The 26,913-nt window shown below is 40.8% G+C and overlaps 2 protein-coding genes across 8 annotated transcripts in view; both read left to right on the forward strand.

The window, feature by feature from the left end:
• slco3a1a (solute carrier organic anion transporter family member 3A1a) overlaps nt 1-1,826 on the forward strand; it is a 35,127-nt gene extending 33,301 nt beyond the window's left edge. For all 7 annotated transcript variants that reach the window (XM_005470766.3, XM_005470771.3, XM_005470768.3 and 4 more), the window contains exon 11: nt 199-1,826. In XM_005470766.3, coding sequence (XP_005470823.1) covers nt 199-551 — 353 coding nt within the window. In that variant the 3' untranslated portion in view covers nt 552-1,826. The remainder of the gene's footprint in view (nt 1-198) is intronic.
• A 9,704-nt stretch (nt 1,827-11,530) lies between these two features.
• st8sia2 (ST8 alpha-N-acetyl-neuraminide alpha-2,8-sialyltransferase 2) lies at nt 11,531-26,898 on the forward strand. Its single transcript, XM_003440606.5, has 6 exons — nt 11,531-12,020; nt 13,494-13,550; nt 15,856-15,996; nt 16,091-16,348; nt 18,790-19,083; nt 23,053-26,898. The coding sequence occupies exons 1-6, from the start codon at nt 11,923-11,925 to the stop codon at nt 23,363-23,365; spliced, it is 1,161 nt and encodes a 386-aa protein (XP_003440654.1). The 5' UTR covers nt 11,531-11,922; the 3' UTR covers nt 23,366-26,898.
• Nucleotides 26,899-26,913: the final 15 nt, after the last annotated feature.

Raw genomic sequence — 26,913 nt, forward strand, 5'->3', positions numbered from 1 at the left:
AGATGGAAAACAAATAAATCAGATCACGAGAGTGTAAAAACAAACTCGCGTTCAGGAGGCAAGAGAAGAAATGGAACATAAGAGAGACAAAATGTGATTTTAAATCATTTCAGTGCTTACGGAGTGATAGTTTGAAGATTTATGATTCTCCTCTTACAGCCAGCAAACCTTAGCTCAGTGCATGTTTCTCTCTTGCAGGATTCATCCCCCCTCCTCTGATCTTCGGTGCTGGGATCGACTCAACTTGCCTTTTCTGGAGTTCGGACTGCGACAAGAAGGGTGCCTGCCTGTTGTACGACAATGCGAATTACAGGCATCTCTACGTCAGCCTGGCCATCGTTCTCAAGGGTGTCGCCTTCCTCCTTTACACCACCACGTGGTATTGCTTGCGGCGGAACTACAGGAAGTACATCAAAAGTCACGAGGGCTATTTGACGCCAACTGAGTTTTACCCGTCCCTCACCGACGGCCCCAAAGTTGTCGACAGGACGAAGTTTATATACAACCTCGAGGACCACGAGTTTTGTGAAAATATGGAGTCTGTTTTATAATTTGTAAAGCAAAAAAAAGGACAATATGGACATTTAAATGACTATTTTAGGAATTTAGTTTTTTCTTCTTTGTTAAATCCAAGAGGTTTTGATTAAGGCGATCTATTTTACGGCCCGTTGAGGTCCTCGGTCGCTCTCGACTGCGCTACACGTCCTTGGTAAACTCGAAAGGGTCCATTGTAGTTGTTTACGTCTGAGCGAGGTGTTGTCAAGTGTTGCCAGTGAATTCCCTTGTTGACTCGGAGGTAGAAGACGAGCGCAGTACCACTCAGTCCTAGTCTGTTATTAGCGAGTGGACACAATGCTACTACAAATGCTATAGTTGCCATATTGTTTTAGGTCCGTCACGATTCCAGTGACGGCTTCCTTTCAGTCAGCACTGTGTGTTTTTGTTCCGTCACTCTTCAAAATGACATTTTTATGGTTAAAGAAAAAAGTTTGGTTTGTTTTTCAGTTATTCATATTTATAAAAGTTGCCAAGTGTTTACAAAATGCTAGTTAATGCGTTTTTATTTCACTGCAGGAAATGTTCCTATTGAAAAATTTAAAAAAGAGAGAACAGAAACACCCTCACTGGGTTATTTTAGTGGCCTGTTGGATCTTTTGACTGCTCGGTTTCCTGTTCTCTTGCTGGATCGTAGACACTGTTTTTTGATACTTCTTAGACTAGACGTTGAGGTCTTGTCTAATAGGTTGAAATGTGCAATGTTTCTTCATGATAGCATTTCCATGTTGTTTTTACTTCTTTTCAGCCTAATATGTCTTAATAAGGGATAATTTGAATAAGAAATTTCTATGTTTTCTTTTGGCTTTTGCACCTAGTGTAAAAGCAAAGGAAATCAAAAGTAGTATTTTTATGTTGTTCATCCTTCAAGTGGAAGGGGGCTATATATTTGTTTTCATTTGGCCCAGAATGTTTTTATTAGATTGTTTTCGAGTATAAATTATATGTAATCTAATTGTCTGGGATGTGTGTGTCTGATGTTACAAAAGATCTGGGACAATTCATATCTATGGTGTGTTGCCTGTGTCTTTGAACTAGGCCTGTAATAAGATACAGAGGTTACAGATATGCTAAAGGAGACTGTGTACAAGGTCAAATAAAGTTAAAGGGCACTGAATTCATATCCAGGTGTGACTCACTGCACATGTGACCTGTTGCTCAGCTGAGCTCTCTGCAGTTACAGTTTTGACATTGTCCCTTTTCTTACACTTTTTGTATGGCAGCATATTGTTTATTTTACTCTGGAAATAAATTATTTTTCAGAAAATTCATACAAATTTGAGTTCTTTTCTTTTCTTTTGAGTTCTGTTTGTGTGTAAGTGGCTCCATAGTGTAGTCGTTTACACATTCGCCTAACAAGTCAAAGCTTGCCAGCTAGGTCCCAGGAGGAGGCACGAGTCCCTTGGGGTTTGGATCAGGAGGGACATCAGGCGTGAAAATCTGCCAAATCAAATATGCAGAGCCATCCTGTGGTGACCCCTTGTGAATAAGGGAGCAGCCAAAAGAAGCTTTATTTTGGATGTGTATAGAGCTGAGTTGTTCTGTTTTTATAAACAACCACTGTTTCTGCTGGCCAGCAGAGGGCGACTCAAGGGGCAAATTGTCACAAAGTGTGGAGGACTGTCTACAGCACAGGTGTCGAACTCCAGGCCTCGAGGGCCGGTGTCCTGCAGGTTTTAGATGTGCCCAGCTGATTTAAATGGCTAAATGTACCTCAATATGTCTTGAAGTTCTCCAGAGGCCTGGTAATGACCTAATCATTTGATTCAGGTGTGTTGACCCAGGGTGAGATCTAAAACCTGCAGGACAGAGTTCGACACCCCTGGTACAGCCATCCGTAAAACATGGTGGAGGCTCGGTCATGGTTTGGGGCTGCATTTCAGTTGAGCTGATAAAATTATAGAGAAAAGTATGGTCATATTTTCATCCACAACAAAATATAACCTGTAAAGTGTTGTGGTCTTAACTCAAAAGAAGGAATGTATTATGGTGATGTGCAGTACTGCAGATTTTGGTATCGATCTGATACCGAGTAAATACAACACCGATGCCTTTAATGATACTTTTAACCTTTAAAGGCAGGTTAGGTAGGAGAGAGCAGTGTGTCATGATTTATGAGATGAATCAATTTGCTAAACCTGGATACATTTTAATGGCTACTAAATCACTGTTTTTACTTTATACAATAATTAGCTGACATAACAAAACGCATCTTTTAACTTTTCATGTATTTTAAAACTGGATTTTCTGGAGACCTGGAATGCCCACCCTCCAACAGGTCTCGCCAGATGGCTGCCCCTCCCTGCACCAGGTTCTGCCAGAGGTTTCTTCCTGTTAAAAGGGAGTTTTTCCTTCCCGCTGTCGCCAAAGTGCTTGATCATAGGGGGTTGATTGTTGGGGTTTCTCTGTATTATTGTAGGGGTATTTACCTTACAATATTAAGCGCCCATATGGGTGGCTGTTGTTGTGTAAGTAAAATTAAAATCAATTTAGTTTAATTTAAACATGTCTGTCTCTAAAGCACTTTGGATCAACTTCTGTTGTTTAAATGTTCTATAAGTAAAATTGACATGAGAGTCAATACAAAAAGTTTCAGACATGTTTCATAGTCTGTGTTTAATGCATTTTTTTTTCATTTCTGAAAAAAATAATTTATTTAACATTATTATATTACGTTAAATAATATAATAATGCATATTTACAGGATAGAGCAAAGTATCTATCCGATAACAATACCAGCATCGGTATCAATACTATCAATATTTGGATTGATCTGCCCACCTCTGATATATTACACATTACTCATTACTTTTCTTTCAAGTAATGCTGTATTTTACTTAATTACTAAGTGGATGAGGTAATTGTTACACTACTAGGTGCTAAACTCTGTTAAAATGACCAACAATATAAACCTGAGGCAGTTCCACACACCAACACATAACATATTCTATTTAGAACACAGATGCAATATTTTAGTATTTATTTATGAACAGAAAGTTAACAACTTGAAGCAAAGCTGAAAACGAGCACAAAGAGGCTTCAAAGCGATTGCCACAGTGATTCAACTTTAGAAACATGAACAAGTAGAAACAGAAGCTACAAGGCTGACGGCTCATCACTGCCTTTGTTACCTGCTGAAGCTCAGGCTCTGGCTGCTGGGCTGGGGGTCAGCACGCATTCAGCTTTAATGTCACTTTGGGGTTTTGGCTAGCTTTGTGTTAGCATGCTGTCTGTGCAGATACTTGCAAAGAGCTGAAGTTGTGTTATCAGCAGAATGCGACTGATTCTGCCGTGGATGTAGTTTCAGCTTTATCGTACTCTTGTCCTTTCAAACAATAAACATAAAAGTAATGTCCATATCGGTCTTCCTCCCGCAAGTAACGACACAATTGCAACGGTAATTTATTAATGAATTTAGTGCAGTAACTGCGCCACTGAAAAATGTAATGTGACCCAATGCTGTTGGCCACAACTTCTTTTTTCAGCATGACAATGATCCCAAACAAACAGCCAATGCAGTAATAGCATAGCTGGATAGAAAAACATGCAGGATCATGAGAGTTCAGGCTGTGCTGGTCAAACAAAATATTGATTTTCAAGCTTTTTAGAATTGTACAAACTGTTTTTGCCCTGTATACTGTATTTCTAGTCATGTTTGCACATATTTCAATAAATTGCTGCACTTACCACACCGGCTCAGATGTCACCTGGCTTAATGAGGTCTAGAAGTAGGCTACTGGAACAAGATATGCAAGGGCTGAAAACATGGAATTGATGGAGTGTGTGTGTGTGTGTGTGTGTGTGTGTGTGTGTGTAATCACGGTTTTATCTTTCAGATAGGCTTTTTAAAAATTCTAATTTAAGTGTTGAGGCACCGTTAAAATAAAAGCTCGAGCTCAGCTGCCAGTTTATATTCATGGCTCAGCACACATTCCCAATATTGTACTAAGTCCTCGCCCGGCGAGATGCTTTATATAGACACGAGAAATTAATGGTACCACATGAGAACAGAGACTTTCCATATTTTGATTTGCACAGTGGACTAGAGGCTTAGTTTAGCCGTTAGATTTTAGCTCTCACAGTTTGAGTACCACAGAACCACTGAGAGTTTGTAAAATGTGCTTCTAAGTGCTACTTAATATTTTTACTGTATTAAAACAATAAATAAATCACAGAAGATTTTTTGCCTTTTGAAGTCAAATAAGCATGCTTATTCCTAATGTTACATGAGGACGTCTATAAGGCTCTCTAACAGCAAATGCTGCTGAGTTAAGGACAAAATGTACAATGAGATTTTTCTTTTTCTTTTGTATAATAGAGGCTTTCAAAAGCAGCACAATTCAAAGTTCTTCACTTCACCACATTAATAGAAGTGAGAGTTCAATCAGACCTCAAGTTTTCTAAGACTTTCATTCCTGATATATGACATATGAAAAGTGAAGTAGATTCAGTCCCTTATAAACCAACAAAAGAATATAAAAGTCACTTTACTGACACACAGGGAGCTGGTGCTAGCTGACTGATGTGGTCCTCTCTCTTGGGTTTCTAACAAAGACTTGAATAATAGCTTTCCTGGATTTCTGGACGTAGCACACGAGTGCTTGTGTTCTTGACATCATGTAACTCTCAAATGTCCAAGTTGAGCTAAAACGACTAAGCAGAGCTATATATACTCACTTCATTAGGTACAGCTGTTTAACTAGTCATTAACCCAAATGTTAAATCATCCAATCGCCTGACAGTAATCCATGGAATTTAAGCAAGCAGACATGGTCAAGTTAACTTTTGGAAGTTCAAACCGAGAGAAAAAAAATGATTTAAGTGACTTTGAATGTGGCATGGTTGTTGTGGCAGACAGGCTGGTCTGATCTACTGGGATTTTCCCTCGCAGCCATCAGGGTTTACAGAAAATGGTCTGAAAAAGAGAAAATATTCAGTTAGCATCAGTTCTCTGGGTGAAAATGCCTGGTTGATGTCAGAGGACCAGGCATATTCTTCCCACTCCCTTTCAACATGTAAATGAATCAAAACGGTAGCAATATTGAAATGTATTGACTTTTGTATAGTATTTTTTTCTCTCTTAATTTCTTTACTACATGTACTTGTATATTGTTTACATGTTTGAAATAAATTAACAATTAACAATTAGAGGAGAATGGCAAGACTGCTTCGAGCAGATAGGAAGGCAACAAAAAATCAAATTAGCATTTTTTTTCACAACCAAGCTATGCAGAAGAGCAGCAGATGGGCTACAGCAGCAGAAGACCACACCGGCTGAAGAACAGAAGAGCATCTCTGATCAATAACCTGTCAGTCTCGCTAAAATCAACCTCGGTGAATCTATGTCACAAATTAAGACATTTCTCATCCTTGTCATACCGCTGTGCCGATTTCTGTAAATAACTATGGTAGAAAATACGGTAGTGAAATCCCATATAACAAACTAATATTAACCCATATGTAAAAAAACCAACATCCTAATGAATATGCCAGTTATCCTTTCTAGGCAAAAACAAACACACTGGAATAAATTCCTAACTAAAAACAGTGTTGCAGAGCTGAAGCCTGTCTGCGGGTACTGTGGGATACTTATACTTTTGGTATAGTTTAGATACCAAGTATCACCAATACCAGTACTAATACCGATACTTTTTTTTACCTATAAAGGCTTATGTGTCATGGTTTGAGATGAACCATCATCAATTTGCAACTCAGTAATTCACAGATTTTTACTTTTCACAATAATTAGTTGTATTAACTTAAATGTCAAAGTGTGCTTTGTTGTATTAATGAAAAACACTAAAAAATTTTCACATATTTCAAAACTATTTCTTCTTTTTTAGTAAAATAATAATAATAAAAAAAAGGTTCAACACAATGAAGTGGGCTACATACTGAAGTAAGAGGCAACAAAGTATCGATCCTATTGCATTAGTATCGATCCAATACCAATACCAGCATTCTTATCGATATTATCTTTGGATTGATCAGCCCACCTCTGCTTTCTTCAGTTCAGCACGGTGGCATAATTATCTCTGTTGCCTCACACCAAGAAGGTCCTGAGTTTTCTGTGTGGAGTTTGCGTGTTCTCCCCGTGTTTGCGTGGGTTCTCTTCTATGCAGTTAATGAGGTTAGGTTAATTAATGATTCTAAATTACCCATAGGTGTGTACGTGACTGTGACGTCTGTCTGTCTGAGTTAGCCCTGCGCCTCTCGCCCTGTGGTAGCTGGGATAGGCTCCGGTGTCCCACGCGACCCTGACAAGGATAAGCAGAAGAAAATAGATGAATGGATCTTATGACACATGCAAAGCACCCATAGAGGCATCAAGGTACTATTCCCTCATCTCCTTAGTCTTATCAAATTTAAGGAAATACAGTCTGCTGGAGCAGTTATGCTATGTTATGTCACAGATCTCACCGAGCTTACATGCAAAATTAATGACCTCCTCATATTTGTTGCTTCTGAAAACAACATCTCATAATTACAATGACACCTCAGCACTTGCAAATGTGGCTATAATGCGCTTTAAAAAATGAGGGCGCAGTGTCTTTCTGCCTGTCTTTGTGCGAGTGCCGTTGTCAGGTGGTTGTAAAGTCTAATAATAGCTCAATGACACTCCTGAACAAGACACACACACACACAGAAAGAAAAAGAAAAAGCTTGTGCATGACAGCAGCAGTATCAGTATCACTGCATCTGTCTCAACAGCCTCTGATATACACCTCACTCCTGATACTCGTCACAACAAAGATGCACAAAATACAACAACTGCGATTCCCCAGGAAGGTGTCCTTGTTGAAAGGCAGAGCAAAAAAAAAAAAAGCCAACAACAACAACAATCCACCAGCAGGAAACAGACGCTGCTGCAGGCAAGAGTTTTCTCTCTTAGTCAAGAAGTGTCAATTAACCTAATGGCTGCTTTAGTAAGACAAAGCGTTACACAACAGCTCGAGTGGAGAAAATAAAGCAGTAAATCCTCTCTGGGGTGCCTTGACTTGCATCCTTCTCAAATTGCTGATACACTTTCAGTGACTGTTAATCTGATAGAGTGACTGAATTCAGCCTGCTCTCATTTGGATTTTCATCCCAGAGTGGAAATGCGACATACATGTTCCACTAAATACACTGAGAGTGAACTGTGAATTAGCACTGGATGTAAAACCAGACATCATATGTGTAAATATCATTATGAGTCATTATGCACAATCTCAGGGCTCCAGCTGCACTTTTCAATTTATGTAAATTAGACCTTTATTCATGTCTGTGAATCGCAATCGTGTAGATAATGTATGCCTGGAATATGAAAACAGATAGCACTTTCCCTTTAGATTTGCTTTGACTGCATAATCCCTAATTTACTTTCATTATATATCAACTAACTAACTAGCTAAAGACTGACTGAGGGCGAAAATGATGCTAATGATAGGAAATGTATAATGGAAGGGTAACACATTTTAATAAATGACTTTTAATTACAAAGGAATAAAGTATCGATGGCGACTATTCAAACGTTTGTACTTATGAAGAAGTAAATACTTTAATCACTTTAATTACAGAAGATGATAGAGTGCTAATTGAGTTTTAATTGCTGCTCCAAGTAAAATGTGCCTTTGCTCTAACGCCAAACTCATCTGCTAAAGGAACTGCAAGAAAATAAAAAAGCAAACATGCTCAGTTAGCATTTTGGGATAAACACAAATATATTCAAAGGAAAAATCTTGACACAGCATAACAGTAACGCAGGGATGCGTGATAAGATTCATTTCTTTTCCAACATCAGCACTCTCGTTATTTTATGCACGAAAAGTGCAGGAATTCCCTGAGCAAAGCAAAATAATTGAGAAAATTTTTAAAAATGTGTTTGGAAATCACAGAACAGTCCAACATTTATCACTCTGTGAAGCCGGGAGGGAAAAGTTCAGGGCAGAAAGAAAGAAAGAAAGGAGGCTGAATTGCTTTCATCTCAGCCATCCTCCCAGTCAATAAAAGCAAAAGGTCGACTTTTACCAAAACAGGATGAAGTGCCGATAATATTGGCTTTAAAAATGCTTTGTTTAAGGGGCAGAGTTGTATTCAGAACCTAATTCAAAACACAAACATGTCGATAGTTTAGCCTTATCTGCAGAAGAATGAGCTCTGTGGCTGATTATTATGTATATCATTAACACTTTACACTGCAGCTCAAATGTTTATGGAGGGGATAGAGACATTTTTTCTTTAGCTAAAGGTCCTTTTTTTCCTTCCAGTGAATGATTTGTGTGCTCATATCACGACTGGATCTTTTGTGGTTAACTGAAATATCCCTGCTGCTCACAAACACACACACGGTGTTGTGATCTCAGCCAGCGGCTGCACAGCCTCTCTTCCGGTGCCATGTACAAGCAGACAGGTTGATAAAACATGGAGGAGCCAGTAGGAAAGAGAATGGGGGAGGTTTTTGATTATTTTTTTTTCCTGGTTTTAACATCAGCAGAAGATTTTTCCTGAAATTGTCTGACAACCAAGAAAAATGTGAAAACTGCTGTCAGAACTTTATGTTACAAGGGTTTTAGTCTGCAAATGAATCTTGTTCTTAGATGGACAGTATGACTTCAAAACAAAAGTTTGTGTGACATGTTTTCGACGTGAGTTGAATTCCAGGGGTGATTAAATTAAAATAAATTCCCCGGCACGATCAGGTGGCACGTTTACCTGCACGTCTGCTTCCCCAAACAAATGACACAAAAGCGGCCTGACGTCGAATAGAGCTGTCAGTGTGTTATAATCTGACTCTCACATTAAATTCGAGCAAACACAAAAAGATGACAGAAGACTAAATCATGCCTGGAGGCGCGTTGACTCAGCATGGAGAAATTTAAATGGCGAAAGATGAGGATGATTATTTGAAAGCAAAGTGCATTTTACTCCAGTAAAAGTCAGCAGGCATTCTCCCAAAAAAGTTGCAACTCTGTGTGTTAGATTCACACAATAAAGGAAAAGAAGCGCTTCAAACTCAGAGTATCCTGGGGTTGGACGTCCAAAGCCTCAGATAAACCCCAGGTCACACCTAATGATTAACAGAATGGTTCATCCTAAATCCTAAATATTTTCTGGTATCTACACAGTCACACAAAAGCCAAACCATCCCTTCCACACTGTAAACATGCAGCGTTTTATCTATAGCTACAAGCAAAAAGAAAAAAACTCCTTCCAGTTGTTTTTGTGGATTTGAAATCCCATTAACAAGTTATATAGTTAGCTAGTCAAGCGTCTACGCCTATCTAGGTTTGAAACTCAAATTGTAGTCTCAACATGGTCCTCAGTGTAGAAAGTAGTAGTTCACAATGCCTGATGACAACTTCAGTTTTTGGCAGTTTCCCAAAATCAAAATCTTCTAATTTTTTTTGGAACAACACTGCTCTGATGAGTGTCAGAGGAAAGTGTCTCTGAGGGGCATTTTGATAGCACAAACAAGACTGCATAAGTGATAACACAAAGTACACTAGTCCAGTCGTTGCCGAAAACACTCCTCAGTCCATATTGACAGGACAGCATCACAGTAGCTGCAGATTTGTTGGCTGTACATGGATGATGCTGGTGTCCCGTTCCACTACATCCCAAATATGCTCTGTTAGATTGAGATCTGGTGTCTGTGGAGTCCATTTGAGCACAGTGAACTCACAGTGATGTTCTAGTTTGATATGATCTGAACTTTGTGACATCTTTTTGTGACACTTTGGTCATCATGGCACTCAGGTAGGCTGTGGTGTTTAAACAATGCTCAGCTGGTACTAAGAGACTGAAGACGCCACCAGCAGCAGCAGAAGCAGCAGCAGCCGTGTGGGCTTCTGCGTCTGCTTCAGAGATGCTCTTCTGCTTCTTTCTTGTAACAGCCCTGTAATGTGAACTGTTTCTAATCAATTTCACTTTTAGATATAAGATATTGTATAACACAAAAAGAAAATATGTGTGTAAAAGATAAAAGTAAATGTGCTTTTTTACAATGCAGTGTATTTTATTTTTATTTGTGTGTAATCTTTGCTGTTTGTGAGGTAATAGCTTTGATTTCTTGCATATTTGGCCCATTTATAAAGTGCAGTGGAGGGAAATGACTGCTGAAATGATCAACACTCACTGAATCGACTAAAAAATGACGATACGCTGCTTTTTCCTGCAGACTCACAACCAGTGAAGCAAGTAGAAGTTTAATTGTTAACAACAGATTGTCTTTTATGCACTTGACAGACCTCCTTCCACCCTGGTGCCCTTCATACCATTTGTTGAAATTTGCCATACAGGGTGCACTCCAATGCTACTGTGACACAGATAGACGTGGGATCCGTTTTAGCTTCTTTTCTTGTTGGATCTGTGAACATTTTCAGTGACATCGCTGTCCACTGACTCACTGCTGCAAGGCTATTTACAGTTTTTTGATTCGATAGAAGATTTTTTCAAATGCCAATTCGGTCTGGTGGTAAAGGGAAGATGTGCCGCATCTCCTTTCCAAAGATGTGCATTTCACTCTTGTTACTGACAAAATTCATTTTTAAGTGGAAATCTGAAGAAAAAAAAGATACATAAAGGGCTCCCTGCTGCTTTAAACAAGCTAAAACTGATGACTAAAGCTGACTATGAAATGCAAACAAGTAGTTTCCAACAGTGGTGAGCACGGCTACAGAAAGATGTCCCCATCACCTTCAGTGGGAGTCAGATCTGCTTGTGCGCGGCTTTGACCTTTATTTTGATAACGTGGGTTTTCAGACCACACATGCCTGCTTGAATACTGCACTCAGATGATTCATGCATGCCTGATTTTTTCTCTTTTTTTCCCCTTTTTTTAACCACTTGCCTCGTACACCTGTGCAAGCTGGCTCCACACTGCTGCAGTCTCTCACCTCTCCTCACTCCGTGCGCCAGCAACACCTGGAGCAGCAACCTGGAGAGTGAGATCAAACCGGCTGAGTGGATGGTGGATGTGGGTGGGGTGGGGGGAGTGAAGATGGGAGAGTTTGGCCCCTGCGCCTTTAAGACTGCATGTGGTCCACATCTCGCTGCTCCCATGGCAGGCTCTGTAGGTGCACGCGTTCAAAGTTTGACTGGGGAATAGAGGGAAGAGCGGAGACGGCAGCAGCGGCGGCAGCAGCAGCATCGCCCCGTCGGGAAACAGAAACACACACAACTGAACATCTGAGAGGAGAGAGAGGAAGGACCGCAGCTCGCCGGGGAGTGTCCGACTCCGGCGAAAAGAACAAAGGCACAGATGACTGAGCGGATTTTCGCTTCCTAAATGGAAAACACAAGGAGGTTCATTTAAGTCAGTGTTCGCTGAACGGAGGGACTCCCCCCGGGGCCCCCCGGCGGTTGCAGCCTCCCCACCTCTCAGCCATGCCGCTTGTATTCCGCACACTGTTGTTCGGCTTTGTAACGCTGCTGGTTGTGCTTTTGATAATTGATGATATTGCAGAAGTGGAGGAAGAAACTGCGTAAGTATCCCGCCGTGATTTATCCACGCAGAGCGTGTGTGTGTGTGTGAGAGAGAGAGGGGTAGAGAGACATGATGCCCATTGTTTTCTTACCCAGCAGGTTATTTCCTTCAGGCTTTCTCAGAAGATTTGAGGTGCGATGTGTGATGTGAGGGGAGGGAAAAGGGGGCTGACTGAGTGAAATAAATGAGTTTATTTGAATTGAAATGAAGTTCGGAGTTTGGGATGCCGGAGTGTGCGCGGTTTGTTTTCTACATTTGTAACACTTGGGTGCAGCAGGAGCAGCTGTTCCTACAGCAGCCCGCCTGCCTGGGTCTCCAAGGATTAGGCTATTTGTCTTGCAGCAGGCTGCATGCGGGATAGGATACATTTACACTATAAGAGAGAGAGGGGAGAGAAAGCGAGAAGGGGGAAGCGTGTGTGTGTGTGTGTGTGTGTGTGTGTGTGTGTGTGTGTGTGTGTGTGTGTGTAAGACAGACAAAAGGGGTGAAGGGGCAACAGAATGGGAACAAAAAGAGGGTCTCCTCTATATATTTTTCTTCTTTTTCATTTTCAGACTTTGAAATTTTGCCGCAAAAATCCTCCAAGTCACACACTCGCGTTTGACCTGCAAGAAGATCCATTCTTAATTCAGCACGAAAAACATGCAAGCTCCAAAAAAGAAAAGGAAAAAAATCCAACCAGACCTCAGCAGGGCTACATCCTCCTCTGCTTCTCTCCGTAATCGTCACAGAGATGTAAAGATGTCCTGTTACCTGAATGGCAAAAAACCCCAAAAAACAAAAACTCACTTTTAAAGAAAAAAAAAATCTACCTCTCTATGCAGCTTTTGTCTTCTTGCATTTCTCCCCTTTGAGCAAGAACATTTTGTTTTGAAAGCAATTACCCGGCTGTGGCTCACATTGTAATGAGGTCACATTGGTTTGTGATTTGCCGTGGGAGAAGCACCAGAACCAATTCCACTCCTGCATAAAATTCAGGCTAATATGATTATAACAATATATTTAAAGGCCACCGGGATTGTAAAACGAATGAAAGGAGCCCCGGTAGCACTCCGGTGTTTCACTTCTTCACTCCTATATTTAAACTCGTCTGTTAGATGTGACCAAGGTCACGATTGCAAAATTGCCCGAAGCTTAACAATCTGACTGCGTATACAGTATATTTACTGTAAATGCATTTTGGCTGATGCATTCAACAACCTTGTAAAGCAATCGCTCTTTTCCCCCATGAAAAGAAAATCTTCCTTTCAGTATAATGGGGCCCCATTAAGGCCACATTTCCCCTCATTACATCAGCAAATGGGTCCACAGTGGAGCTCTCTAAAAATGCCTTGATGTGTGCGTTTCACCTTTATTCTGTCTTGAAAGAGTGATGTACAGTAAGCCTGCTGCTGGATACAGCTCAGTGTAAGAATCTACACCGCAGTAAGTGATTCATAATTCAATCTAAACCTTTTTTTTCCCCACTCAGAAATATTGGACATTCAAAGAAGATGAACTTGCACCGGCTCATCCCCAAACCACACAGGTCTGAAATCTTATCTACTCAGACACACACAAACACACACACACACACAGCTGTAGAACACCAGTGAGTAGCTAAATGGTCTCTCTGGGTAATTTTCGCTTGCTATTGGTCACTGAATCCTTTACAGCTATGATGCCACAGTGAGTCAGTCACAGTGAGTGTCTCATTAGTTTTTTTAAGGCGAGACACAGCTGCTATAAATACCCATCAAAGTATGTGTGTGTATGTGCGTTTGTGTGGTATCCATGGGACAATGCAAACATCTGCCATGTGAGCATAGCTGGATTTAACTTTAAAGAAACTGCAGTATTTCGCAGAACATCACTATATTGCATTTAAGTTATTGTTCATGTCAAGGAGGTCCTTTTTTGGAGCAGTGGCTGAATGAATCAGATACTTAAGTAGAAGTAATATTATCTGTACTTACATATAGCCTGCCGCAAGTCCTTAAGAATCAGAAGCAGCATTTGTGCTCACCAGACACTTCATTAGGTACACCTTTTTAGCATTGGGTTGGACCACTCTCTTGCTTCAAGAGCGACTTAATTCTTTGTAGCACAGATTCAGCAATATGCTGGAAACATTCCTGAGAGATTTTGGTCCATATTGACTTGATAACATCACATATTAGCTGCAGACTTGTCAGCTGCACATCCATGTTGCAAATCTCCTGTTCCTCCACATCCCAAAGGTGCTGTATTGGATTGGGATCGAGTGACTGTGGGGGCTGTGTGTATACATTGAACTCACTGACATGTTCAAAAAAACAGTTTGAGATGATTTGAGCTTTGTGATGTTATCCTGCTGGAAGCAGTCATCAACAGATGGGTCCACTGTGGTTGTAAAGGGATTCACATGCTTACCAACAATACTCAGCCATTAGTATTGTTGGTACATATTAGTCCAGAGTATGCCAAGAAATAATCCCCCACACCATTTCACCACCACTGGCTGCCTGAACCATTAATACAAGGCAGGATCGATCCATGTTTTTGTGTTGCTCGTGCCAAATTCTGACCCTACCGTCCAAATGTCGAAGCAAATCAAGACTCATCACACTCATCAGACTCATCAACGTTTGCCCAGTCTTCTGTTGAGTCCATATGAACTGTAGCTTCAGTTTTCTGTTATTGGCTGAGAGGAGTCCCACAGGTGTGGTCTTCTGCTGCCATAGGCCATCAATTTTAAGGTTCAACATGTTTAATATTCAGAGATGCTCTTGTTTGTACCTTGCTTTTAAAGGTGGTTATTTGATTTACTTTTGCCTCCCTGTCAGCTGGGAGCCGACAGGAAGGCAACAGATCATTGTTCTTTGTCCTTTGACATCAACAATGCTTTTTCTCTTTTTTGGACCATCCTCTATAAACCCTAAAGGTGGTTGCATGGGAAAATCCTAGTAGATCAGCAGATTCTGAAATACTCAGATCCCATCTGGCACCAATAACTACGCTTCTTTCAAAATAACTTAAATGAGATTTTTTCCTTGTTCTGATGCTACGTTTGAACTTCAGCAGGGTGTCTTGTCTGGGTGCCTAAATGGATACCATGTGATTGGCTGTTTAGATTTGCATTAATGAGAAGTTGAACAGGTGTTCCTATCAAAATAGCCAGTGAGTCTATATAGTGATAGAGCAGCCCCATCAGATGTCATGTTGCAGTTCAAATTTAAATCTTAAGTTGGACCTATCTTACTTTTCCTCATTTTCTGGGCTTACTGATGGTAGATGCTCCTATTAAAAATGGCCAAATTTTCAAATAATGGAGCCAGCATGGCAATAACTAAAAATGCCATAAGTGAAAAATTCAGGCTTCAGGGTGCTAAAAAAGCTCCCATTCATATTTTATCTCCTACTACTGGCTCTGTATTAGGTCACAAAGAGGGGATAGCCCTAATCGGCCATCTGCTGTTTAAGCCTTCTGTTTGCAAGTGGCAACCAATCAGACATAAGTTGCGCTAAAGGAAGAGGAAGTGAAACTAAATTTCACACAGAAGATGAACCAAGGGACTGGAAAAGAGCAAAACCAGTAATAAACAAAGTAATAAATCATAATGCCGTATAGAGTAATTTGTTAAATCTAGTTTTCTTGTACTGTAACTCTACCTTGGTACACTCAGATTCACATATTTTTCTTGGTTACATTCTGTACAGCATCTCTGTTTAGGTCTGTTAGGAGAACGAAAAGCTTGACATAACAGCCTTTAGATTTAGAAATGGATGGGGCAAATTCTAACAATACATGGAGGAGATAACAGGCGTCTTTTTGGGACTGTGTGTTGGTAACACGACTTTTTCTTGTCATTTAGAAAGGCTGCAGTACACGTAAACCCCACTGCTTTGACAACAGCGAGCGCGGAGACATATCGTCACCGTCCAATCTACAATAACACTGTCAAACACTCGTCAAACAGCTGGACTTTCAATAAGACCCTCTCCCACCTCATCAGGTATTTTTATCGGCCTCCACAATTATCTCCACAAGGTTTTACACTTCGCTGTAGACGGGCTGTCATAATTGGCGCATATTTTCTCTTTTCACAGGAAAAACATTCTGAGATTCCTCGACCCGGAGAGAGACATCTCGATTCTGAAGGGCACGCTGAAACCGGGAGATATCATCCACTATGTTTTTGATCGCCACAGTACCACAAACATCTCAGAAAATCTCTACCGTCTCTTGCCAACAATATCCCCCATGAAAAACCAGCATTACAGGCGCTGTGCCATCGTGGGCAACTCCGGGATCCTTCTGAACAGCAGCTGTGGGCCTGAGATCGACTCTCATGACTTTGTTATCAGGTAGCATGGGTGATTTAAGCCATAGAAGCCTTTTGCTTGAAATAAATCATAAAACACAGCAGTTAAAATGGACTGTAATTGAAATAGATTGGTGCATTAGGTTTTAGGCTTGTCTTATCTCCTGCACTGAGTGTATAATTCATATTGGTACGATAACCGATAGCTGGTGGCCACACGGCTGGAAATATTTTAATTGCGCATTTGAAAAAGCTGTCAAAGCTTCTCTGATGACTTAAAGTTGGGAGCCAACTGTCAAGCTGAGAGCTGTTAGATACACGATTATACATGAAATTGACATTTTGAACAGCCTTTGCATCCAGCGGTAACACGTTGTGCTTTTCAGAGAAACACCAGTGCTCTCCTGGGCCCTGCTCTCATTTAGCAGAGCGTGCTGTTTGCGAAGCCATCAGCCAGGTCTGTTTGTGTTTGGGTGCAAGCTCGCGAGTCCCTGAGTGGGTTATGTATCACCATTCATACCTGCCACCAGAGGTAAAAAAAACCCTGTCAAGGCTGTATTATATTTGGCAGATGGAAAAAAAAGAAAAGTGTTCTGGTTTAAATTATCTTTGGAGTTAGGCATGATTGAACAGAACCGCCCAACCTGCACCCTCTCATAAATCAGTGTTGTTAGAATTAAAGCAGCACCTCACTGCGGTGGTTGATCGATAGCTCAAAGTCTTGCACGCCTTTCACGAGTGGATTCTGTTGTATGCCTATCTTGTCTTGTATCTTGTGCTGCCGTGTTACCCTGATGAGAAGAGGTCATGATTTCTAGACTCCTTCAGCATCATAATAATGCCAGCGATGGCAGTAATGGTCGGCTGAAGTCACAGAACAGGAAATGTGTCATTTTGAGAAGCGGAGGAATTTGCTTCTGTGCTCACATATCCGATCGGCAGATAATGTCGCAGCTAAATATAGTTCCCTGCCCTTCGCTCGGTTCCCACAAAGTAGGTTGACAGCGTTCGAGGTACATAGATTGCTTCAGCTCATCATGCACCAGCTGTTCTCTGCAGTGGGTACATTATCTGCTGTGGACAGTGACAGCAACCATTAAGATGTAAAACACAACACCCCAGAGCGGAGAACACCCACACAGATAAAAGATCCAGGGTTCATTTGTTCAAAAAAATTAATTAATTAATTAAAAAAATATAAAATCTGTGGCAATTAAAGTTTTAATTCCAAAGACTGGTGAAGTTTTAGCAAATTTGGCAAATGTGATTCACTTTATAATTATGGTTTAAAAAATAGATTATGAAAGAGATGGCATGGCGTTGGCGGCACCTGACCAGTCACAAAAAGGGAGCAATTAATTAAACATGAGGCTTACAGAACAAAATAATTTTTGTTTAATCCAAAATTGCCTTATGAGGCTTGATGTATGTATTTATTGAGATTCTGGATTTCTACAAGACTGTGCTTTCAAGAGGTTCTGTGTTTTTATTCTAATACCTTTACTGATTTTACTAAATCATGCCTCTGACATATTCCCTCCATACAACAATAATTAGTAAAGACTAAATCTAAGACTGAAACTGAATGGAAACAAGCAAAGTCACAGTGGATACTAAGTGAAACAACTGAATTAAAATTTTAAAAGATAAGCAAAAGCTGGGACAGGCAGCTCTAGATAACCTATGGCTTTTATATAAAGCTTGCCATTAATTTTTAGTTAAGAGTCACTGCACTGAATTTTGATTCTTTTTACACTGATGTTTCAGGTGATGAAAGTTTGCCTGAAAGTAAAGAAGTCCTGGTAATTTATCAGTGAAAATATGAACGAACCCCGCAGATCTGAAGTGCTCAGACTAAACAAACACTGTAATCAGTGTGTAGATAAGAGAATAAAAACGTATTAACAACAAGACCTCCTGATGTCTCCTCCCGGCCCCGCTGTACCGAATGGAGATGTTTCGCTGTGAGGATAATTACCAGCTTTGTGTTTTTCTGACATTTACTTTCAGGCGGAGACTAACATCAATGAAGAAAATGCCACCCTGCTTTCCTGCTGAATTTCACCTTTACTTCTGCTCTGTTTCACTCTTCAGACTTCGGGCGGCGGGGGGGGGGAAACAGATGGTTGATAAATTACTTGGAAAAAGTAAATTAATAAACAAAAGTTTCTCGTCAAGGTTTCACGACAAGATGATAGAACAGCTTCCACGATTGCTGGCTTAATGTAACCCGTCAGTTATCCACCAGTGTTTCATTAATCAGAACCACATAGGGAGGTGAAAGTTACTTAAAGTTGCCTTCATAGAGGATATCAGAGCTTTAACTGTAACATAAAGGTGGAAAGTTTTGACTTTCTTTACTTTTGTATACTTGTAAAAGCCTAACACATTACTAGCAAACCATATATTTGATTCATTTGCGTAAATTTTAGGTGTTTAATAGAGCATTTCCCCATGTTAAAACTGAACGCTCTTTGCTTAAAGGTGTAACCTGGCACCGGTGGAGGAATACTTTCAGGACGTGGGATGGCGGACCAACTTGGTGACCATGAACCCATCAGTAGTGCAGCGAGCCTTCCAGGACCTGGTCACCGATGAGTGGAAGGAGCGCTTCTTGCGGCGTCTTCGAAGCCTCAGCGGCAGCGTGTTGTGGATCCCAGCCTTCATGGCCAAGGGGGGAGAGGAACGCGTGGAGTGGGCACTGCGTCTCATCCTGCTGCACACCGTAGACATACGCACCGCCTTTCCATCGCTGCGCCTTCTCCATGCCGTCAGAGGGTAAGATGCTCAAGCACAGACTTATAAGAACACCTGTGAGCAGCACACTCAAAGGGGCTGACGAATCCTAATCTGCAGCCCAGGTGGCTATTTTTAAGCACAGCTGATCACCGGGGGCAGTCGGTGAGATAAAGCTACTCTGCCTTTCTCCACTCAAGGGCCCACCTATCAAATTTACCTAAAAGGGAAACTGTTATGCTCATTTTTCAGCTCTATAGTTTTATTCTGGGTCTCTGCCTGAGTAGCTTTGCATGACTCACAGTTCCAAAAATGACTTATTTTGGTTAAACGTCCCTCCCCACTGTGCAGCCTTTATTTGATCTTCTATTTGTAACAAGCCATTTTAGCTCACTTCTGCCTCCATTTAAGCCAACTTACTGCTGAAACTGTCAGTGCTTTTGTCTTTGGGAAAGCCAAATTGAGTATTATTTTGGACAATAACTTCTTTCTAATAATTTAAGGAATCTCTGTCTGTCCGTCCATCTGTTCTCCAACTGTTCTTTCAATCCACTTCAAATTTTGCAGGGGTATTAGTGGGGCCCCTGGCTGAGTGCAGTGCCTAGTTTGACGTCATTTGAATGAATGGCTCACAAGATTTTGACTAAAAGAGTGACTGCCGTGCTGTACCGTTATCGTTCTGTGCTTTACTTTTGCCTCTTACCCCTAAGTTTAGAATCACAGCTAATTGCCAAACACTAACCTGAACCTAATTCTAATTTTAACCTTAAACTTAGTCTTAACCCTCAAAAAGGGCCTTGAAATTTGAAAGCATGACAGAAAAGTGCCAACTTTTAAAAAATGTAATTTAAAAAAATCTCACGAAGACAGCTGAACAAGTATGAACGACATTTCTTTGTTTGCACTTTTATCTCATTGTATGTGTTTGCTTTCCTGAGACGGTCTGTCTGTTCTGCACAGGGCTGTTTTAAACAGGCACGATCACACTCATTTGTTTGGTTGCTGTCTCCTTTTATAGCTGTCCTCTTTTCAAGTCTGCAGCTTTAGGATTGCCTGCTTGTGACACATTTATGGGACACTTGTAAATTCTGGAAACTCGGAAAAAAAGAGAGGAAAAGGAATGGTTTTCTTTTTCCCAAAATGAGCACTGTGACAAAAAAATAAGGAAAATATAAAATAGGCCCACTTTATATATAATATAGCCATTTAACCCTGGATATAATGGGATAGTGTGACTATCTTGAGTAAAGGAAAGGAAAACTACTAGCCTGGTCTCTTTGCACCTTTACTAATTTGTAAATTAGTAATAATTTGTAATAAATTAGTAACATTTGTACCTCTGTTTGTTTAATGTAAACACAAGCAGAGCATAATGAGATGTAGGCAGGAATATCTGCCTGCTTAAATTAATGAAAACATGGAGATGTGTAGAGTTTTGCACCATCTTGGGTCCAGCTCATGCTTTCTGCGTGTCTGTTCAAGTTGAATGTTTGCATATGCTGCTTAGTTCTGTCCAACAGTGCTGCACCCGCACAATGCTGAGTGCTTGCTTTGAGGGGAGGGTGCATGAGAGGATTCAGTACAAGTCTACAAGGACACATACACGGTGTGTAAGTCCATCTCCTTGTGCACACTTTCCACTGAAGCTGCCTGAGTGCAGAGGGAAGTTAAAAATTCTCCAGAAATTCATTGTGTGTCTGCCCACCATGCTTGGGAAAGGCTTTTCCATAGTGCTTAGCACGCATGGTAATCAACATGGTGCAGCAGACCAGTCTTTAAGCAGCTGCTGTACTTCACAGCAAAGATACTGTGGCTGAGAAGTGTTACAGTCACCCAGCATTTCGTACTCATCCACAGGAGCCCTGTGTGGTTTGATCTGATAGCCCTGCCCAGTTACAGCTGGGATAGGTTAACCTGCATCATCACTCCAAAATGAAACCAAAATATCATCCTCATGGTGAAATCAAAAGAAAAGTCAGGGGTCAGAGGTGGTGCTAGACCAAAATACAATATAACATTTCCATTGAGTCACAGCACTCCCACCATTTGACTCTATCTTGGTTTTAAAAAAAAAGCAGGGAGCAACGAGTCCTGCACCCGACACAGTGACATTGCCAGGCAACCAGCAGAGATGCTGCATTAAAAAGCTGTGTGGACTGACCTCATGGTGTTCATAAAGTCAATCTTTTGACTTGATTCTCTGCAAGAAAGCAAATACACACATTTCACAATTCAGCGTTACGCTGAGGCTTCACTGATGAAGTCAAAATCTCAGTGATCACGTGTTCACCGTCAGCTCTTTAGCCTGATTTATACAAGCTTGTGAAAAGATCACTTTGCCTTAATTATTTGCAAATGTTGTTGATTTGTTCCCTCTGCTGCTTTTTCCGGAGCTCCTGAATAGCTCAGATAATAGGAAAAGCTGGTACGCTGTGGTTTAATGTAGTGTTTTTAGTGCATTTGGTTAATGATGTTATAAATTCCATTTATCATCATTACTGTTATCTTTTTTTATTTAATAGCTTGTCAGTGATTTTTTTAAGAAGTCCTCTTTACACTGCTGTCAAACGTCCTAAAGTGCATTTGGACATTTATAAAAATCCCTCTCAGCTATTGTTTCCGCTGTCCTCGCCTCTGTTATCACAAGCACACTGTGCCCTGGTTCTTTCCTGCCTCGTTAAAAGCCTAACAACCACCGCTGGTCGGTGACCAAATTATGCCATTTTCTATGCTCCAACTCACTCTCAGTATTGGAAAGAGGTACAACTGGCCATGATTTTTCTTGTTTACAGACCGTAAGAAACAGTCTTTGCCCTAGATCAATAGCCGTGCCTGATAAATGCTCCCCTGACCTTTCCTCGGAAAAGCTGAACTTTAAATCGTGGTAGTTTGCAGTAGAGAATAAATCTTATGTGCTCATATTCACCGCAACCAAATCTCAAATCTCACCTCGGATGATGCCACTGATAATTAAACCCTCTTCTCCTGCCCACTGTTTGTCCCGCACGGCTCATGAGCTGATTAGAGTGGGAGGTTACTGCTGCTGCATCTCAACACGAGCTTCCACATTAACTATAGAGGGTGTTAGAGGAGAGGCTGTTGTGGCCTCAAGGCTGGGCAAATGGGCCAGTGACTGGAAAGGAAAATGAAGCTGATGCAAGCGAACGTGTGACCATCTGTCCCCGAAGCTGCTCCCAAGGGGAGCGTGGGGCACGTCACTGTCACAGGAGCTGCTAGTCACCTCAGGTGGAGAAAATAGTCGTGCGGAGCAGCTGTAGCGTCTGGAGCTTTTGCTAAAAAGGCTCACGCAGTGAAAAGAACATACAGTCTGTGCTGCTCAGCAACACTCTGCAAAAAGGTAAAACATAAAAAAATCATCCACCTAAATATTTTGATTTAAGGTCAAATTCAGCAGCCAGGAGTTACTGCAGTTCTGCAACCGCAGTGAAAAAATCCAACTCTCGACAGATGGAAGTAATTTTCTTTACCCTGTAGATGCTACCAGCCTTGCAAATGTTCTTAACAATAGAACTGCAATAATTGTAAACCACTGTTTTTAAAAGGGTCACAAAATTAAAGATCCCATTTCCTACAGCTTCAACCAATCACCAGTGGAAAACTCAAAGGTAAAAATTAAGAGAGAGGGAAGAAAGCAGCCAGTCATCACGTTTGAAAGACTGTTAATCTTTAAGAACCGAAAATATTAAACCAACTGACCTACAGAAGACTTTAGGATTATGTGAGACAGTTGTGAGGCCAGTGTGTTGGTATTTACATCAGAAAGGTGTCGGTCAAACTCTCTATTTTTGCTTGTGTCACGCAGGTTTGAACTCCTCCTCTTACTCAAGGAGAAAAGTGGTTCTTCCCAGTGAATGCTGAGCTCAATGTGTACCCAGAAAAGAGTTATGGACACCTTAATCGCTCATCCTTTTGTTCTGGTTCTGTCCGAGTGTCTCCTGTTTTGTCCCTGAATGTCTTATCTTACAGCTCTGTCTCTGTCTCTGTCTGCAGGTATTGGCTGACGAACAACGTCCACATCAAACGTCCGACCACCGGCCTCCTCATGTACACAATGGCCACTCGCTTCTGCGAGGAGATCCACCTTTACGGCTTTTGGCCCTTTCCACTCGACCCGCAAGGCAAACCGGTTAAATACCACTACTACGACACCCTCAAATATGAGTACACCTCCAGCTCGAGTCCTCACACCATGCCTTTGGAGTTCAGGACCCTGAGCACATTGCACAGACAGGGGGCGCTACGGCTCCACACTGGGGTTTGTGGCATCCAGCAGAGACCACAGAAAGATCTCCAGAGCAAATAGCAGAAGGTTCTGCGGCAAGCAGACTTGAATGCGAGCAGTTTTTCTCGTTGCTAGCACTTTTATGAGACTTGAATTAACTTATTTTCAACAGCTGGAATTAACAGTTTTTCTATTTCAAGCTCAAAGAGTGACCAACTCCACCCTCAGGCTTGAGGTCTCTCCAATCTTGAACAGCTTTTGTCAACTTTGAGGAAATGCAAACGCAAGCACATCTTTTTTTTGCGTGTCTGTATGTGTGTTGGTTAAATAAATTAATAAATATAATTTCCTTTTTATATTCTAAATTACAACATGGGCTATGATGAAAAACGATAGCTCCAGAATGCCAGTAAATTAAAAGTAGCTGAGATCCCACAAGGGTGAAAAGTTAATAAGGCTGGCTCTGAAATTCATATTCCAACTTTGTTATGATAAGACTCAATTTAGAGGTGTTGTGTGAGCTGTTAAATTACTGGTTCGCTTGTTGAGCCACAAGATGGAAGCACTTAATAATCAGGAAGAATGATGATAGAGGAAAAAAAGGGGACCAACATTTCTGTTTAAAACACTTTGAAGTGGAATCTCTTAAACGCTTTCTATGACATAACCTTACTTTAATGTTAGAAGGTTAATAACATGCAAAAACTCAAACCTCCAATAAACCAGAGCCACCGTCTAATAAAGTCAGGTTACCTTGAGAACCAAATCAAGAAAGGAAGGCGTGAGCATAATGGAGGAGTGTACCAGCTGTTCACATACGAATGTTTACTTAGACTTTGCCAACGGTAAACCCACTTTGTAAACTTTCCTCAAAGAGCACCAGCCCTGTTTCCTCACCGGAGGGCGAGACGGTAGCTGGATGTTTGTAGTAAGAAGAGGTTTACTTTTTGAGATGAATGTATTCGTTGGCTTCCTTACAAACGTGGGAACAAGCAAGCCCCATAATGTGCTTTTAAATTAACATTAAGTTGCAATTAGCAGCTATTTCAGTGAAATATCACTGAGAGGACCCCGAGCTGGACATCTGTATGCCTTTATTCATGTGGAGCAAGGGTTCTCAAGGTTTTTATGACCAATGTAGGGAGAGGAGGGCTGCACACATCACAAACACTGGAAATGTGTGTGACGTGTCTGTTATTTGTGTTTTTAATTGACTTTTTGTGACATTTAATATGTTCAGTGTTACATTTCTTGACACCAGCTATATATGTCAGTGGTAGAAAGGTTTAGTCTGCTATAATGGCTGTAACACAGATATGTGCTGCTACACTCACTGGCCACTTTGTTAGGCACAGCTGTTCAACTGGTTGTTAACACAAATATCTCATCAGCCAATCATGAGGCAGCAGTGCATTTGGGAATGTTGGCAAATGTGGTCAAGATGACCTGCTTAGGTTTGAACTGAGCATCAGAATAGGAAGAAAGATGATTGTTTCATGCTTCTTGGTGTCAGACAGGCTGGTCTGAGTATTTCAGAATCTGCTGATCTGCTCGGATTTTCCCACACAACCATCTGTAGGGTTTACAGAGAATGGCCTGATAAAGAGAAGAGCTCACTGGATGCCCTGCTGATGTCAGAGGTCAGAGGAGCATGGCTAGACTGCTTTAAGCTGACTCAAATTATTGTTACAACCCAGGTATGCAGAAGAGCATCTGTGAACACACAACACGTTGCAGCTTGAAGCAGACAAGGCACAGGGACAGGAGACCACAACGGGTGGTCGTGGAATGTTTCCAGCACATATCCCATAAAGCATTTAGGCAGCTCTGAAGGCAAAACATCTACAACCCATTACTAGCAAGGTAACCTAATGAAGAGGCCAGTGAGTGTAAAGGATAGTTTGATGTGTGGATTAGTTAAATATAAACTAGTGCATTTCTTTCTTTGTTGCACTGAAAGACCTCGTAACATGTTACCAAGAGCTGCCTCAGGCTCACAGGTCACACTTTAAGAAATACGGAGGTAGAGTGATGTGTTCATTTTTCTTGTAGAGCATGTTTGGAATTAGTATTAAACCAATATAATAGTTTGATACATAGTATTGTGCCTATAATAAATAAATTCCACCAGTCCCTAAGTGGACCATCCCCATGCCCAGACACTATAAAAGGTTTATTCGAGTGTGAGTTCTTTAACCTAGTTATCAATTTAAAATAAAAACAGTATGCAAAAAATGTCTCGTCGTAGGCCTGCAGTCAGGATAGAAACTCCTTTCTATGTACATTTTAAGGCCAGTAGTAGACTGTCTTTTCAAACTGGAGCATCTTAACGCAAGATTAAATTATATTTTTGTACTTCGAGGATCCACCTCATCAAAAGGGGTTTTGTTTTGGGCTTTGTTTTTGGAGTTATCTCGATGTTGAGATTTTAGCCAAAAAGCTCTGGGTATTTTTCTGTAACAATATGCTTCTGTTATAGAAAATTAAAGGAAGCATTTGAAATATTCCAAGAGCTCCATAGCTAAACAAATAGCCTCTCATGCGCTCTCAGCCATGTGATTTGTCCACAAAAAGTGTTGTTTTGACAGGATGCGCCTGTTGACTTGCATGTCGGCCTTATTACACCGCCAATTAAGTTAAGAATAGACATGAAAGTTGTACTAGAGACGTCAGCAGTCTGAAGCAATGAAAGGTTTATTTGTGTGAGCTTGTCTGACTTTGGCAAAAATAGAAACGGATTGTGACCAACGCTATTAAGTTAATTAACCTAGAATGTGGAGTTTGCCACAGATGAGAAAAACTTTCTCACACATGTTCCCCGCTCTGAAGATTGTACAGTTTTTATCTTGCTTTTCCCCCCCACGTACCCTGTTAACATCTGTTTAATGTGCAAATTACAGCAAACTAATACTCGCTTTTGCATGTTTGTCTTGTGTTAATGGATACAGTTTGAGCATATTCCAGTCTTTTTGTTTGTTTTTATGATCCTCAGTGTGACTCACTGATGCTTAACGTGTGCATTTATGACAACGTGAATGTACTTTTCTGTGGCAAAAAATACACAAAATTTTTCCTTGACACTTCAAAGGAAGCGGGTTTATTTCAGTGGTTTTTCAAATAAATGGAAACTGAGGAAACAGACAGGGCTACACGCACATCTGTGTCAGAAACCAAGCAGGGGCTTGTTTACTATAAACTTTTAAAACAGTTCCACTTGTAATTTTTTTTTTCCTTTTTTGTTTCTGGGTAAAATGCGGAATCATGGAAATTAGTTTCACCGCTACAGCTTTAATTTCTCTTTACGAGAGCGACCATCTGCAGCAGATGATTCGGTGAAGTTTTTCCATGATTTCACACAACTCCAGACAAGAAAAAGAAAAAAAAAAAAAAACTTTGCCAAAGGTTGGTATCTTTGAGCAGGCACAAACACATTGATCGGCAGCTTTCTGCACAAACAGTTAAAGACACGGGACAGAAGAGAAAAAGTGGAAAACAGTAAATAACAGCAGCCAGCTTGAGGAATATTACAGAACATCATATTTAAAAAACAAAAAAAAAAATACAGTATGTTTACAAGTTTTATTCACATATGATTCAATAAATGATTCTGTCAAGACAATAAACACATC

Source organism: Oreochromis niloticus, linkage group LG7 (assembly GCF_001858045.2).
Source record: "Oreochromis niloticus isolate F11D_XX linkage group LG7, O_niloticus_UMD_NMBU, whole genome shotgun sequence".
In the NCBI taxonomy this organism is placed as follows: domain Eukaryota; kingdom Metazoa; phylum Chordata; class Actinopteri; order Cichliformes; family Cichlidae; genus Oreochromis; species Oreochromis niloticus.